The sequence below is a fragment of the Hyperolius riggenbachi genome, chromosome 1, assembly GCF_040937935.1.
Source record: "Hyperolius riggenbachi isolate aHypRig1 chromosome 1, aHypRig1.pri, whole genome shotgun sequence".
Lineage (NCBI taxonomy): Eukaryota > Metazoa > Chordata > Amphibia > Anura > Hyperoliidae > Hyperolius > Hyperolius riggenbachi.
Window position 1 is genome coordinate 231,476,579 of NC_090646.1, and position 16,704 is coordinate 231,493,282.

At 40.9% G+C, this 16,704-nt stretch overlaps 1 protein-coding gene across 4 annotated transcripts in view; it reads right to left on the reverse strand.

The window, feature by feature from the left end:
• GSTCD (glutathione S-transferase C-terminal domain containing) overlaps positions 1-16,704 on the reverse strand; it is a 186,279-nt gene that overhangs the window by 99,314 nt on the left and 70,261 nt on the right. For all 4 annotated transcript variants that reach the window (XM_068231343.1, XM_068231352.1, XM_068231367.1 and 1 more), the window contains one exon: positions 11,415-11,508. In XM_068231343.1, the coding sequence (XP_068087444.1) occupies positions 11,415-11,508 (94 nt within the window). The remainder of the gene's footprint in view (positions 1-11,414; positions 11,509-16,704) is intronic.

The following is a 16,704-nucleotide window of genomic DNA, read 5'->3' on the forward strand; positions in this document are numbered from 1 at the left end:
CAGGCGCACTAACGTGCGCCTGTAACGTCTTGGTGTGTAAGCAGCCTAAAAGGAAATAAATATGGCAGGTTCCATACATCTCACAACTTGGTTTACTTATAATGGTTGAGCAGATGGGCGTTTTAGAAATGAACTCTGCCAAGACACACTGCCTAGTTACTGCCTAGTTTAAGGAGTGCCTTAAATAGGCAAGAACAGAATGGAACATTCCCCTGCCGAGGGAAAACATGTGGGACCTGTGAATACATCCATTCCACTGACAGGATACTAATACCGGGTACACAACAGGAATACAAAGTACATGGCACCTTTTCCTGCGACTCATCTAATGTGGTATACCTGATCATGTGTGCAAAATGCCCCAAAGGAATTTATGTGGGAGAAACAAGTCAACCACTGCGGGATCGCATGACACACCACAGATCCACTATTAACAGCAGGAAAAAGGATATTACAAATTATACTGATCTCCCAATACCAACACACTTTTGTTTACCTGGACACAGTTTAAGCGATTTTCGCGTCACTGTATTAATGGGTGGCTTCAAATCGGGAAACATGAGACTAACACAAGAAACTAAGTTTATACATTGGTTCAAAACTGTACAAGATGGTTTAAACAAGGACTCCAACTTCTTGTGCTGGTACGATGGGTTTTAAATGCCACAGTTCTTTTAATTTTAATTTTTCTATCGTTTCATTCATTTTTGTGCCATATGCTGTGTAAGATGGAATTCACTGTCACTATTCATTTTATTTGCTTTCAGGTGCTGGCTTTAAATGACACAATTCTCTTAAGCTTAGAATTAATGGTGCATGTAACCAGGCCAGTTACCATTTGAATTCGGAATTTACGATGTTTCTTCATCACCAGAGTCTGCTTTATGTCATGTTGAGGATTCTATTGATCTTATCAATTTAGATAGGATGCCTAGGAAAGCCTCCTCAGTAACAGTTAAGGCATCTAATTACATTTATGTTTGCTAAAGAATGTTTCTCCTCTGTATGTCAGTGTATATAAGCTGTGTTTTTCAGTTCTGGTCAGGAACCAGTCCGACGAAGGCTTTTTATAAGTCGAAAGCTCACTGTTTATCCATCTCTAAGTTAGCCAATAAATGGTATCATCCTGATTCAAAACTTCTTGTAGTTACTGGCAGGCATCAGTGTTCTCCCCAGAATTTTTTTCCAGCCGGGTGGCATGAAATAGTAGCCGGGTGGCATGAAAAAGTAGCCGGGTGGGGAGAGATGAGAGAATGCAGGGCATAGCTTCTGTGAGCAATTATGCTTACAGAATAGGAGGTGGTGAGCTGATGACAGCCGGGTGCTCATCAAAACTAGCCGGGTGGAGCACCCGGCTAAAAGAGCCTGGGGAGAACACTGGGCATGCTGTTACAGGTGAATCTCAAAAAATTAGATTATCGTGCAAAAGTCTATTTATTTCAGTAATTCAACTTAAAAGGTGAAACTAATATATGAAATAGACGCCTTGCATGCAAAGTGAGATATTTTAACCATTTATTTGTAAAAAGTTTGACGATTATGGCTTATAGCTTATGAAAACCCCAAAATCAAAATCTCGGACCATTAGAATATTGTGAAGATTTTCAATATTCTAGGCTCAAAGTGTCAAGACTCTAATAAGCCAATTAATCCAAAACACCTGCAAAGGTTCCTATTTCATATATTGATTTCACCTTTTAAGATGAATTACTGAAATAAATGGACTTTTGCACAATATTCTAATTTTCAAGTTTCACCTGTATGGACCAGGGAGAGTGGACAGAGGAGGATGAGATGGATGCACCCTGCTGCACAGCCTAACAGTTGTTGTCTGCCAAACTCCTCCATCATCCAACCTGGAGGACTTATGTTGTCAACAATGTTGAGGAACACCTGCAATGATGCTAGATTTTCACCTTAAACAATCACAAATGATCATCTGAGGTGCCCCAAAAAACTAGCTTTTGTTTTGCCTCAAGGCTACCTCATAAAAATGTAGTCAAGCAGCCTGCTGTATGAGTCAACTGCAATATCCAGACATCAATTAAACTCTTAAGCCCCTTTCCCCTACAGATTAGGGGATTGGGGATTTACCAACCTTCAGTTAACTGATCCTTCTAATCAATTTCCCCATTAGTTAATTGATCAACATATACATATTTATGATGGATCTTACAAATGAGTCCAGCAAATATTGTTGTCTTTTCATATATATTGATTAGTTGTTTGCACAAACACATGCCGAGCCATGTGAAGAACTTATCAATTGCTACGGCCACGTCCAATAGTTTAACATCCGAGAAACCTGTAATTTTTCGGTTGTTTCTGATCGGTTGTAATTTGGAAGTAAATACGGTCTCATGTGTACCAGCCCCAACAGAAACACTCAAAGTCGTGTGACATTCCAAGCTGCCCAACCAAATGATACAGAAACTAACTTGTCTGTTTCTTCGGTTGCAACATTCAAGAGGAAAGCTATCAAACTCTTAATGGTTAGTTTTCAGAAAGCAGGGTCCCTGCCAAATACCTTTGCTTTAGATCTGGCCAATTCAACCGCTAGCAATGCATTAAGAAATCTAAATGACACAGCACTACCTGCTTCAGGTTTGCTTTGTATATAAAACATACCCTTAGATCAAGGTAGATAACAGTAAATATGTAAGGAATTTAAATGGCCATATAGCATTCATCAAAGGTTTTGTTAGTGGAAAATGTTAAAAGTGCATGTTTTGTTTAGTTTATTTGAGATAAAACACAGATAACACCATGGGATTGATGTTCACCTCCAATATTAAAAAACAAAACATCTATTCATGGTTACTGAAAATTGTAAGCTCAGAGCTCTTGGCGTAAAAGTTATTCAAAGTCATTCTTCTTTGTAAACCATACCCTAACAGTCATCACTCAGTATCTGTTTAGAATGCTATTAAATATACCCTTTTAACCCCAGAGTCGCTTTTATTATGAAAACGTTCACATTAAAAAATTATTCCCACTAGCAATGTTGAAAATCCTGTAAGCTCCCCTAACTTTACAACTGGTGAGTACCATTCTCCATGTTGTCTTGTCAGGTCTATTATATAAATCTTGATTGTCTGGTTATTATATGGCAACAAGTTCTCATATCAGTTATTATTAAAAATAATGAACAACCGTGATGTCTATTTGCACATAATGCTTTTATAAAGGAATTTATATATCAGGCAGCGAATTAACTTTTTTTTACTTATCAAACAATATTAGAACGGAGGCGCCAGATGAGCATAAAACAAAAACAGCAGTAGGAGAACAGAGGCGCCAGCAGGATAAAAATGGATAAAACCTTTAAAATTTGCTTGGAGGAAGTGGTGGATTTACCTCCATAAAGCAGATACGAAAGACTGTCTGAATAGTAGCAATCACATTTATTATATAGTAAATTTTTCAGTTACAAATTTGCATATCAATATATTGCACATCATAAAGCATACCATATGAAAAATTGCTTCATGGAGATGCCATAAAAAGTAGGGTGTACAAGTAAACAATAGAGGGTAGAGGCTATGTTGCCCGTGATAGTAATGGGATATGGGGTGTTTTTTACACAGATCTGCAATGAGTGGTATTAGTAATGGAAAATGCTATATGTCAGCAAGTTGATGGGTAATAAAGCATTGAAAAGAGAACAGGGGGCCAGAAATATAAGGTAAAGTGTGCAAATAAAATAACATAAAGAACTCACCAGAATTTCGGCAATAGCAGGTGTAGCGCCTCAGTGAAGTGGTGAGGACGCTCAACTCCTTATATATACACAGGTACTTGCTAATAGGGCCAATTCCAAATCTACTCCTACATTACCATCCGCCATCACCTCGGATTCACCAGTCCAAGCCTCCAAGATCAGTATTTGCCATGCGGACCCCGACTCTCCAGACTATACAGTACACCCCACCCCACTAACCCCGACCAATCTAAACCCCATTCCGCCCCAGGATAAGAATACCGCTAGTCCACACAAACTCCAAACAGACATAAAAACCTTTTTTCAACCTACTAACGACAACCCCACCTCCAGCAGTGAATCAGCTAACCTCACCCTTTCCCCCTCTTTTTTAGAACTTCCTTCAGCATTATCACAAAACATTCTCTCCACCTAATTAACGAGCCCATGTTCAGAGTAAGTTTTTTTCCATCTCACCAACAAAGCCAAACGACCACTACCAGACACAGAAAAAGAGGAAGTAGAGGGAAAAACAAAAAGAAACAAACCATGACCACACCCCTCCCACCCACGAACAAGAACAGATGCATCTTTAATCTATCAGACCATATTCTTAGTGCCCATGAGACCACCCTCCTGGAAAAAGGCTTATCCTTCTGTCCTACTAATCAAGTAAACACATTCAAACTTTTCTCAGATCTCAACAGTTATATCTGCAAACTAACACTCAAAAGACATTATGCCATCAAAAACCTAAAACCCACCGAGGTCAATACCCCAACCTCCCTTATCATCACAGACAATGACACTTTACCCAATGTCACCATTTTTCACTCTGAAGTAAATACAGAAACATACATTACTACTCAGTTAAAAGGGAGATCACGCTTTTATCCAGCAGCATCTAAGGGCTGCTTCATCGATACCTTTTATTCCCTAGTTCTCAAAGACCTACAAACATTACATAACGACCTACCCACCCCCAAATCCAACCTTAATCAACGTGAATCCCAGGCCCTCAACAACCTACAGAAAAACCATAACTTGATTATAAAACCTGCAGATAAGGGAGGAGGCATCTTCATACTTAACCGCTCAGATTACGTAGAGGAAACAGCCAGGCTCCTCGACAATCCCAAACATTATGAAACCCTGACCATAGACCCAACCCCATCTCTAAATTATTCACTCAAAACTCTTATCAATAATGCCTTCCTGTCTAACATCATCACCAAAAATGAAAGGAACTTTATTATCAACACTCAGCCAATTACCCCCATATTCTACTATCTACCAAAAATACATAAAAACTTACAGAAACCGCCCGGCAGACCTATTATCTCAGGTATCAACTCCATCACCAGCAACCTTTCCAAATTTCTGGACCAACACTTACAGCCACAGGTACAGTCCCTCCCCTCCATCCTTAAAGGGAACCTGAAGCGAGTAAAATTATTTAAAATAAACACATGACGTAGCTGCAAATGAACATTACATACTTACCTCACCCTCAGTTCCTCTCAGAAGCTCACCATTTTCTTCTTACAGTGATCCCTTCCAGTTCTGACAATATTTTGTCAGAACCGAAATAAACCAGTTGCTGTCAGTTATATATCAGCTGCTGTCAGTTACAACTGAATGTGCAAGGTAATGTACATGTTTCCCTATGGCTCAAGTGGGTGATATTACAGTTTAACAGTGTGCTGACCAGGAAGCTGTTATGGGGTAATGGCCATTTTTAAAATGGAGGACGGAGAAATCCATTGATTACAGTGGACAAACAGGACGCAGGATAGGAGAAAGATATTGAGGAGTAGACTACATGGTAGGTAAGTATGACCTGTGTATGGTTATTTTGACTTTTTATTTTCAGTTCAGGTTCTCTTTAAGGATTCACAACAACTCATACTACTCCTACGGGACATCGCGTGGCAGCCGGATTACGTCTGGCTGACATGCTATGTCACTTCTCTCTATACAAATATCCCTGATTCTTTCGGCCTTCAAGCATTACAACATTACCTAGCCACTAACCCATTCATGCCACCTGCACAACAAAACTTCCTACTACAATGCGCAGAATTCATCTTAACCAACAACATATTTACGTTTAATGAGAAAATTTACCATCAGACGAGCAGGACCACGATGGGGAGCTCATTCGCCCCCTCGTATGCTAATCTTACAATGGGACTCCTGGAACTACTCAAACTATCCACACACCATCCATTTTTCAACAACATTGTACTACATAAGTGGTATATCGACTACCTTATATTCAATGTGAAAGGCGACACTATACTCATCCCACAATTTGTCAGTTACCTTAACTCGAATACAGCAGGACTCCAATTCACACACCACCACCACGTTTCCTCCATTGAATTTCTCGATCTCACTCTATACATAGAATCTAATCACATTATGACAAAAACATACTTTAAACCCGTCGATGCCAAACAACTACAATAGTTTTTACCACCACCCTTGGATTACTAACACCCCCTACAGTCAATACAGAAGAATACATAAGAACTGCACGGACCAATCACAATTTGACATTCAATCCGAGATCGTTACCAAAAAATTCACAGACCTCCATTACCTCAAAAAACTCATCAAGGATGCAAGATACAGAGCCAAACATCCCAACCCTCCTACCACTACCAAACAACCTACTAATACTACATGCCCACCCAGGTTCATCACTCGTTACAATGCCCAATATCTGTCCATCCGTAATATCCTAAAAATAACAATGGGACATCCTTATGCAAGACCCCTATCTACGACCTGTATTACCCACAACACCATCAATTACATACAGGAGAGCACCAAATCTCCGCAATCTCTTAGCGCCAACCAAACTACGTACACCAAACCAACCCACCACCCTGCAAACACAGGAGCCTGGTTGTTTCCCCTGCAACAAAAACCGTTGCACAGCCTGTCAATTTATCAACACCTGCACATTCTTTGTCTCCTCCAGTACAGGTATACAATATCCCATAAAAAAACACCTCACCTGCAAATCTAAATTTGTCATCTACCTCATCTCATGCCCCTGTCGACTCCAGTACGTGGGGAGGACTACACAGTTGGCCCGCAGCAGAATCGGACACCACAAAAGAAACATCACTTAAAAAATCCCCCTTTATAGCGTATCACGGCACTTCTGCACTCACCACGCCAACAACCCACAATTCTTCAACATTACACTAATTGACTCAATTGATGCAAGTTCGTCAAACGCATTTGAACAACTTAAAAAATATGAAATGTTCTGGATATAAACTATAAGAACCCTCACCCCTGAGGGTCTGAATGAAGTTCTGGAAAAAAATTACTAAAATACCTCCTATACAGTTTTTCTTTTATCTTGGCCACTCTCTTTTACCCTATTTTTGTCTTGTTTTATGACTTTTTTTATTTTATTTTATTTGTCCCAATAAGTTTTAGTGTAACATCGTCCAGTTTTACAACAACACCTCTGGCTTGATCATTATTTTACAAATTTTTATGTCAAAAAGTGTAATTTGGTTTGATTGTTATGTGCTTTTTACCCGTTCCTATAATTGTCCAGGACTATTAAGTTGATCCATATTTGTTTATTACTGTTATGACCTTTTTCTTTTCTTTTTTCTTCTTTTTTCTTTTTAATTTAATGGTTTCTATTATGTTTCTATTAATTTTTATGCGTCTCTTACATGTCTGTTTATGCTTGTGTCTTAGGACCTGGTCAGAACTTTTTGGTCCACTAGATGGCAGCTAAATACTTTTACACATCAATCCCTCTGTCAAATATACTAATTATATTCCCACCGGATCAAAAATAGTAATCATTAAATTTGTTTTATTCTTGAAAGAGACCTTTGCATATTCTCTTTTTTTACTTAGTTCATTCTTTTGCCCATTTACAACATGGCTCCCTTACAGCGTCCAAACACCACTGAGCCCTGGCCGGGATTCGAACCCTGGTCTCCCATGTCAAAGGCAGTGCCCTTAACCAGTATTCTATTCAGCCAGTACTCTATTCAGCTGCAAATTTGGTCACCATAATACCTGTATCCGCCCCCCCAACTACACACTGCACACAGATGGCGAGAGCCCATTGGCTACCCGCACACTCGCCCTTACCCCGCCCACCTAACACCTCCCACACATCTAATTGGCTCTATTAGCAAGTACCTGTATATAGAAGAAGTTGAGCGTCCTCACCACTTCACTGAGGCGCTACGCCTGCTATTGCCGAAATTCTGGTGAGTTCTTTATGTTATTTTATTTGCACACTTTACCTTATATTTCTGGCCCCCTGTTCTCTTCTCAATGCTTTATTATCCATTACACTTGCTGACATATAGCCTTTTCCATTACTAATACCACTCATTGCAAATCTGTGTAAAAAACACCCCATAGCCCATTGCTATCACAAGCCCCATAGCCTCTACCCCCTATTGTTTACTTGTACACCCAACTTTTTATGCCATCTCCACGAAGCAGTTTTTCATATGGTATGCTTTATGATATGCAATATATTGATATGCAAATTTGCAACTGCAGAATTTACTATAGCATAATGTACTGTCTCTTTTCTACAGTTTTGTCCCCATGTTTATTGCCTGATGAAGCGGGCTTGGCCTGCAAAACGCGTTGCACTGCACTTTTTGGGGTACTATATAATAAATGTGATTGCTACTATTCAGACAGTCTTTTGTGTCTGCTTTATGGAGGTAAGTCCACCACTTCCTCCAAGCAAATTTTAAAGGTTTTATCTATGTTTATCCTGCTGGTGCCTCTGTTCTCCTACTGCTATATTGTGTCCACCCCTGGTCCAGGGGTGATCTACCCCTTTTTCTGATCTACAGAGAGCGACTTCTAATACCTGAGTGAGGACAGGTCTAATCTCCTCACCTGCCTATACAGTGGTTGCCTATGTGGTAACCCACGCTTGTCAGTATACTCTTCTCACTGATTATGCTTACTTGATTTTTGCATAACATACTACACTATATTGGGCTCTCGGTTTCTCTAAATTTTATATAACAAAAACAGTTTCAGAAAGGAGATAGTGATCGTGTTAACTCCCCTAAAGTAGACTCAACTGTCAAGGGTCCACTGAAAACAATCAAATTACTCCAAAATTATTTGCAACATTTTTTCACGGGCTACAAACCGCTTCATCAGACAAAGGAGAAGCTGAACTGCATTCTCAGTAGGTATGAGTGCCTCTGGAGTAATTTAATAAAGAAATTGTTTTCAGTGAACCCTAGACTGCTGAGTCTACTTTTGTGGGAAGTAAGTCCACCCCTAACTCCTTCTTTAAACTGTTTTTATGTGTTTTATGCTAATCTAGTGCCTCCGTTCTAATATTGGTTGATGTCTTGAGTCCACCATCGGTGGAGGAGTGTTACCCCTTTTCTACATCTACAGAGACTGACTTTCTTAATCAGAGTGGAGTTGGGTCTAATATCCCCACCTGCAGTGGTTGCCTTAGTGGTAACCCATCTTTGTTAGTACCTTATCTATATAAACCAAGTCCATTACTCTGACATACTGCACTATTTGGGCTCTCAATCTATTTTTCTTTTACTTACCTATAATCAACAAATAACATTTTAGATGGGTTGAAAAATAAGTGTGTGTGTGTGTGGTGTGTGTGTGTGGTGTGTGTGTGTGTGGTGTGTGTGTGGTGTGTGTGTGTGGTGTGTGTGTGGTGTGTGGTGTGTGTGTGTAATCCCACAATATCGATCAAGTTCTCATCAAGTCTTGCAGATGCACAACTGGATGACTAAAACTATCTAGTACCAAAGACTGAGCTCCACTCAATATTTGATGTGCCGTTATCAGCCGGTAAGGACTCAACAAATAACAAACCGATGGACTGCCTCTTTATGGCCATGTAGAAAATGACAAAAATCATAAAAAAGTAACATATACAGTGTACAGGGCATAGGCAGACATAGGACCGTGCAGGGCGTGCAGCCGCTCAGGGGCTCCATGCCCTCTAGGGCACATGCAGCTGCACCGCAGTTAGGGCATAATTATTCTGTAGGCTCTTCTCTGTGTATTTCTCTATAAAACCCAGGAGGAACAGTGATATTTGCTTGTGGTAGAGTCATACACAAGTATGAAATGTGTTGTACATTAACACAGTGCCTACAGAATGTAACCTAGATTCATGTACTCTTATGTTATTAGGATCCAACCGTAATTTTATATGATTATGGCCACTCACATGGGGCCCTTTCATTTATTCTGTACAGGGGCCCACTGTTGGCTTTGTCTGCCACTGGGTATGGGGGCTTTCTGCTGGAGTTAGTCAATTCCCAATATGAATGCTGTTTGAAGTACTGGTGCTGATAATTAACATGGAGATAACAGACTACCACCTGGAAAAGGCTGTGAATGGGAACTCTGGAAGTCACTGCAGTCAGCATGCCCCTGTGGCACTTGTCAGAAGACCCCACAGAATGTCAGTGCTGTGAGGTACAGTATACACAATGGATTGCCTATCCCACTCTTCTATTCTGTAGACTCCTTCCAGCATACAAGATTTCCCAGCAATGAATAAAACTGCAAGTGCTTGTGCACAAAGATGGAAGGTGATGGTATGACACAAAATACACTTTCTCTTTTTGCCCTGTTTTGCGTCTCTCTCACCCCCACCCCTTTATTTTTTCTTAGGTTTTAAGGGAACCTAAACTGAGAGGGATGTGGATGTTTCTTTTTAAACAATACCAGTTGCCTGGCAGTCCTGCTTATCTTATTTAGCTCCAGTAGTGGCCGAATCACACACCTGAAACAAGCATGCAGCTAATACAGTTTGACTTCAGTCAGAGCACCTGATCTGCATGCTTGTTCAGGGGCTGTGGCTCAAAGTATTAGACCCACGGGATCAGCAGGAGAGTCAGGCAACTGGTATTATTTTAAAAGGAAAAATCCATATCATCCTCAGTTTAGGTTCCCATTAAAAAAATGTATTTACATAATTACGTCACTTTCTGTTCGGAAATTGCAGACTCATGATGTTAATGCATGTTAAAGGGAACCTTAAGTGAGTAAAATTATTTAAAATAAACACATGACGTAGCTGCAAATGAATATTACATACTTCCCTCACCGTCAGTTCCTCTCAGAAGCTTGCTATTTTCTTCCTAAAGTGATCCCTTCCAGTTAGAACTGAAAATATACCAGTTGCTGTCAGTTACATATCAGCAGCTGTCAGTTACAACTGAATGTGCAAGGCAATGTCCATGTTTCCCTATGGCTCAAGTGGGTGATATTACAGTTTAATAATGTGCTGACCAGGAAGCGGTTATGGGGTAATGGCCCTTTTTTAAAACTGAGGACGGAGAATTCCATTGATCACAGTGGACAAATGGGACGCAGGAGAGGAGAAAGAGATTGAGTAGTAGACTACGCAGGAGGTAAGTATAGCCTGTGTATAGTTATTTTGACTTTTTATTTTCAGTTCAGGTTCTCTTTAAACATTTTACTCCTAATAGGTCCTCTTTTTAAAACAGCATTATCACACTCTGATTCTAATGTAATTTGATGTAATACAAAAGTAATTGCATTTTTAGTAAAACATTTTAATAATTGAAAGTAACAATTGACTCACTTCAGGGGTCATTATTTTTTTTTTTTTTAATCACAACAACAATTGCTAACAAGGTACTAAATTCAAACATCACTAGTGAGGTATACTACTGACCTTGTGCTGGACTCACGGCTGAAGGGAGATTTTCCCATTCAATAGTCAGGATTGGACAGGGGTGAGGAGAAAAGATTGCCTCAATGCCATGCTCCTGTAGAATGGAAACAATAAAAGCATACTGAAATCAGAAATATGAGAAACTTCAGCAAAAGACGCATGTTTAGTCTCGTCATCATACAGTATACAGGGCTGAAGAAGTCACATCCCAAAGTGCTGCAGAATCTAGAGCTGTACTGTCAACAATAGTACAGTATAACCATGCAAGATGGCGAAATAAATCCTATAAACGATACAATTGGTATTTAGCAATGTTCCTGACTAAAGGTGGCCACACACACCATACAATTTTTTAAATATCTGTTCAATTTCAAGCAGGCCACAGTACTGCCCCTGCTCAAGAAACCCTCCCTCGACCCCTCGCTACCCTCCAACTACCATCCGATCTCCCTCCTGCCCTTCGCCTCAAAACTCCTTGAGCGTCTGGTTCACAAACGCCTGACCCAGTACCTCAATGCCAACTCACTACTAGACCCACTGCAATCTGGATTTCGGCCTGCCCACTCAACCGAAACGGCTCTCACCAAAGTGGTCAATGACCTTGCCTTAGCTAAAGCTGAAGGTAAATACTCCATTCTCCTCCTCCTTGATCTTTCAGCAGCTTTTGATACAGTAGATCATCCCCTACTCCTCCAGTCCCTCCAATCCATGGGCATTCACGATCTCGCCCTGACCTGGCTTTTATCTTACCTCTCCAACCGCTCCTTCACAACCTCCTTCAATGAGTCCTCGTCCACCCCCAACCACCTCTCAGTGTGAGTCCCCCAAGGCTCGGTTCTTGGCCCCCTACAGTTCTCCCTATACACATCCTCCATTGGCATGGTTATCTCCTCCATGGGTTTTAACCATCATCTGTATGCAGATGACACCCAAATCTATCTCCACACCCTTGACATATCCACCACTACCATGGACAAGGTCTCCTCCTGCCTATCTGCCATCTCCTCCTGGATGTCCGCTAGGTTCCTGAAACTAAATCTAGACAAAACGGAATTTATGATCTTCCCACCCCGGTCATCCCTGGACCTCCCAGATGTGCAGGTCACTGTTGACCACACTACCATTCGCCCTACCTCTCAAGCCCGCTGTCTGGGTGTCACCCTGGACTCCGCATTCTCCTTCCCTCCCCACATCCAAAACCTCACAAAGTCCTGCAACTTCCACCTTCGTAACATCTGTAAGATTCGCCCTTTCCGACCTCTGCCACCACCAAACTCCTCATCCATGCCCTCATAATTTCCCGCCTTGACTACTGCAATGCCCTTCTGTCTGGTCTCCCTATGACCCGATTAGCCCCACTGCAGTCCATCATAAATGCGGCAGCCAGAATTATCCACTCCTCCCATCGCTCCACCAGGGCGGCTCCCCTCCGTGAATCCCTCCACTGGCTTCCTATCCAGTCCAGAATCAGATTCAAGATATTGTGTCTGACTTACAAATGCGTCCACAAAACCTGTCCAACCTACATTTCTGATCTTACTCAGAGATACACACCAAGCCGCTCACTCCGCTCCTCCAATGAACTTTGCCTGACCGTCCCCCGCATCACCCAGTCCCATGCACGCCTCCAAGACTTCTCAAGAGCCGCTCCAACACTATGGAACTCTCTACCTCCACCCATTAGGGCAGCCCCCTCCAACACCTTCAAGAAGGCCCTCAAAACTCACCTTTTCACTCTGGCCTACCACCCCTCACAATTGCTCTAAACCCACAGCTGAACTCTGGCCCCCTACCTCTCGTGTCCCTACCTCTCCCTCTAGATTGTAAGCCTTTGGGCAGGGTCCTCCTCCTTTTGTGTCCTACCTGATCATGCACCTCCATTACTGTGCACCCATGCTATGCATTTGAGTGAACCTAACTTGCCTGATCTCCATGCTCCCCTCCAGTGACTGACTAAGCATTACCTTGTACTCATACTGTGCTGTGTGATCTTGTTTTCTTGTATTCCTGTATTGTCATATTGCTGTTTGTCACCCCTAAATATTGTCTGTAACCTAAATTAATGTCCAGCGCTGCGTAATATGTTGGCGCTTTATAAATACAATAAATAATAATAATTTAAGAATTGCAATCAATTTTTCTGACTGATTGTAACATTTTAAAAATCTGACCAATGTACTACACACATGTTCAATTTTTCCCCAATCATGATAGAAATGATTGGATACTCTGACAAAATTGCTAGGGTGTGTATATTAATAAATTGGCAATCTAACGCACACCATACAATCTTTAGAAAGATTGAAGAAAAATATCTGGCATTCCGGATCGATAAAAATCAAACAAAATGGAAAATCCGATCGGATTTTTCAGTCGAATGAAAAAAAAGCTTTTGATTTTTTTCGGGACATCGATCATTTTTTTTCGAATTACCGTAAAATCGGATCATTTTATTGTATCGTGTGTGGCCACCTTAAGAGAATTCATCTGTGAAATGCATCATTTCAATGTCCCATGGTGTCAGTTATGGTGCAATGCACTGCATGTTCCCTGTATGCTGTATGCAGGACTGGATTTACAGCTTAGGAGCTGTAAGCTCAGGTGTTCTGGCACACTAAACTCCGCCCCTCATTAGAGGCCATACCCCTCAGGAAAAATATTCTGAACTCTAATCCCTGCATCATGTTACCAATTGTCCTTAGGATCTTACACTGTAATCACTGTCAGTACGCTTCTGGGGAATCGGATGTGTGCTGCAGAAATATGCAGCATGTAATCTATACTTTTCCTGCAGGGCACGTATCGCTCTAGAATGGCACAACCACATTCAATGGAAATTACTACACTGACATGCACTGGTTGCAGATCCATTACGGAAAATCGCGATACAAATTCACGTTCAATGGAATGGGGCCCTTAAGCAGAGGATGACAGGGATGTGGGTGCTCTTTTCTGCTATTTGTTGTTTGAGGACTATTACTTCTCTGTTTTTATTGATTTAAAGTAAAACAAACAAAACTTAAAAAAAACACTTCTTTGGCTTTGGTTTGTGTATAAAAATAGGTTTCTTTTACTTTACAGCCTTCCAATGAGACTTCTGATGTGTATTTTGGAAGCAAATGGAAAAAAAGCAGATTGCAGGTCCAGAAGCTTGCGGATCACGTGCGTCTATCAGATTCACCAGCAAAGTAAGTTGCAGGAGTAGTGGGCTGCGGGTCTGAAAAAATAGAGTTGCGCAGGCCTTTACTCCAATACAATGCACACTGCATTGGTGGCACATAACTAACCCCATTTTTGTTACACTGCTTGTTTAACATTCTGCAATGCTAACATTTGTGGCTCTTATACAGTTCATCTTAGTGTTTTAAAGTTCAGCCAAAAAAACATCAATAAATAAGTGGGGATGTAGGGCACATTGCATTTATTAGCAGCTGGTGAAGAACTGTTATTTAACAAAATAGCAAAAGACAAAGACAACATCCACAAAGTTCAAGTTCCCAGATCACAGCTGAATCATAAGGTGCTTTTGAAAAGGAATTAACAAGGAGTAGCTTTATTTACTATAAAAGGCAGCAGGAGCTCCACTGGCACTAATACATCACTTCTGCTATAAACACAAGCAGGTTAAGACAAAAATAAACAGGAAAGTTCTTTGTTATTCATAGCTTAAACTGTTATACATAACGGTGGACCTCACAGATGTCGCTAAATGGAAAATTAAGTATTAAAAATGAAAGTAATGTTCCACACCAGAACAAAATGAACTAACAGTTTATCAGCAGGGTGTTCTGAGACTGGGACATCTGATCTCACTGTGTACAATAAGAGGAAAGATAACAGGTTCTCTTTCACACTATTCCTACTTTCCATATAAAGTATATATATCTCACTCCTTTCATTACTTCTACAATCTATGCTTGCATGGTTTTCTTGGGCCACCTTTTCACATACAGTATATTTATTGCTCTTTCACTATTCACAGAGTCTGAGGTCATGACAATGACTGACCCTCTAGTTCTCCTGTTAAAATTTGCCACCCACATACTTCACTAGCCCACGAACCCCCAAGCAAGCCGCACAGATCCTTTCCCTAACAGAATGATTTCCAGCGGTCAGACATCAACCTTGTATGTTTAGACCACAACTCCCTCCTATTAGAATTAGTGGGAGGAAGGCTGACTGCCCGGGCCAAACTCACCCTCTCCCAAATGCCAAGTCCAAATGCTAAATATATTACCTATGTATATGTTACATGTAAATGTGGACAACCCTTCTCATTTATGAAGTTTTATCCCCACTTACGGTTATACTGGCTTTGGTTCACACATATACCTGCAGCAGATGGGGACCAGTATGAAAACACGACTTGTGTTCCAAGGCACTAATCTGTATATGACAAAGCTGAAAATGTACTTATTTACTACCTGCACCCTGTCCCTCCTACTACCACTTCATAACTGACATACATGTCATCTGGCCCGAAAGCAAGGAACCAATTCAACAGGGAATTTAAGACGTTTATCCCCACCATGCTGGAAATAAGACCATACACCTAACATATACAGTTTTGGACACAAATATCTATATAGGCAGCACTGTGGCATAGTGGATAGCACTTGGATCCCTAGTTGAAATCCCAGTCAAAACATTTTCTGTCAGTTTGTATGTTCTCCCCGTGCCTGTGTGGGTTTTCTCTGGGCACTCCAGTTTCATCCGTGTGTGGATAAGTTAATTGGTTACCTCCTATATATTAACCCTGGCCTATGATGGATATATCACTATTTAAATGATTCGATTAAAATACCCTCTTCGGGATAATTAGTGACACAACTGTACATGCTGTAAAGCGCTATGGAAGATATCAGTGCTATAGAAATTCTAAATAATAATAATAATAATGTAAAAAAACAATTACACTAAGACGGCTGTGTAATGAAAGCTGATGGACAGGTCCTTGAACCTGAGGAATAGCAACTTCCACCCAAGCAATCATCTTCAGCCAAACCAAGTGTTATAACCGATTCTGCACAGACTCAAGGGAAAGGGACCTACACCTCCAAAATCTGAGAAGGAACATTTAGAACAGGGGTTAAAAGGCAGACAATACAAGACCAAATTCAGAGAGACACTCTCATACCCAGGATCTAGCATCTACAATACAGAAACAGGAGTCACACAAAGTAGCACTAGTGGTTTCAGACATCCAACAACTATTGTAGGTGTACTGTCAAAAACAACCAGCGAGCTACAGCCAGACTGTTGTCCTCACACTTCCCCAATTACTGACTGT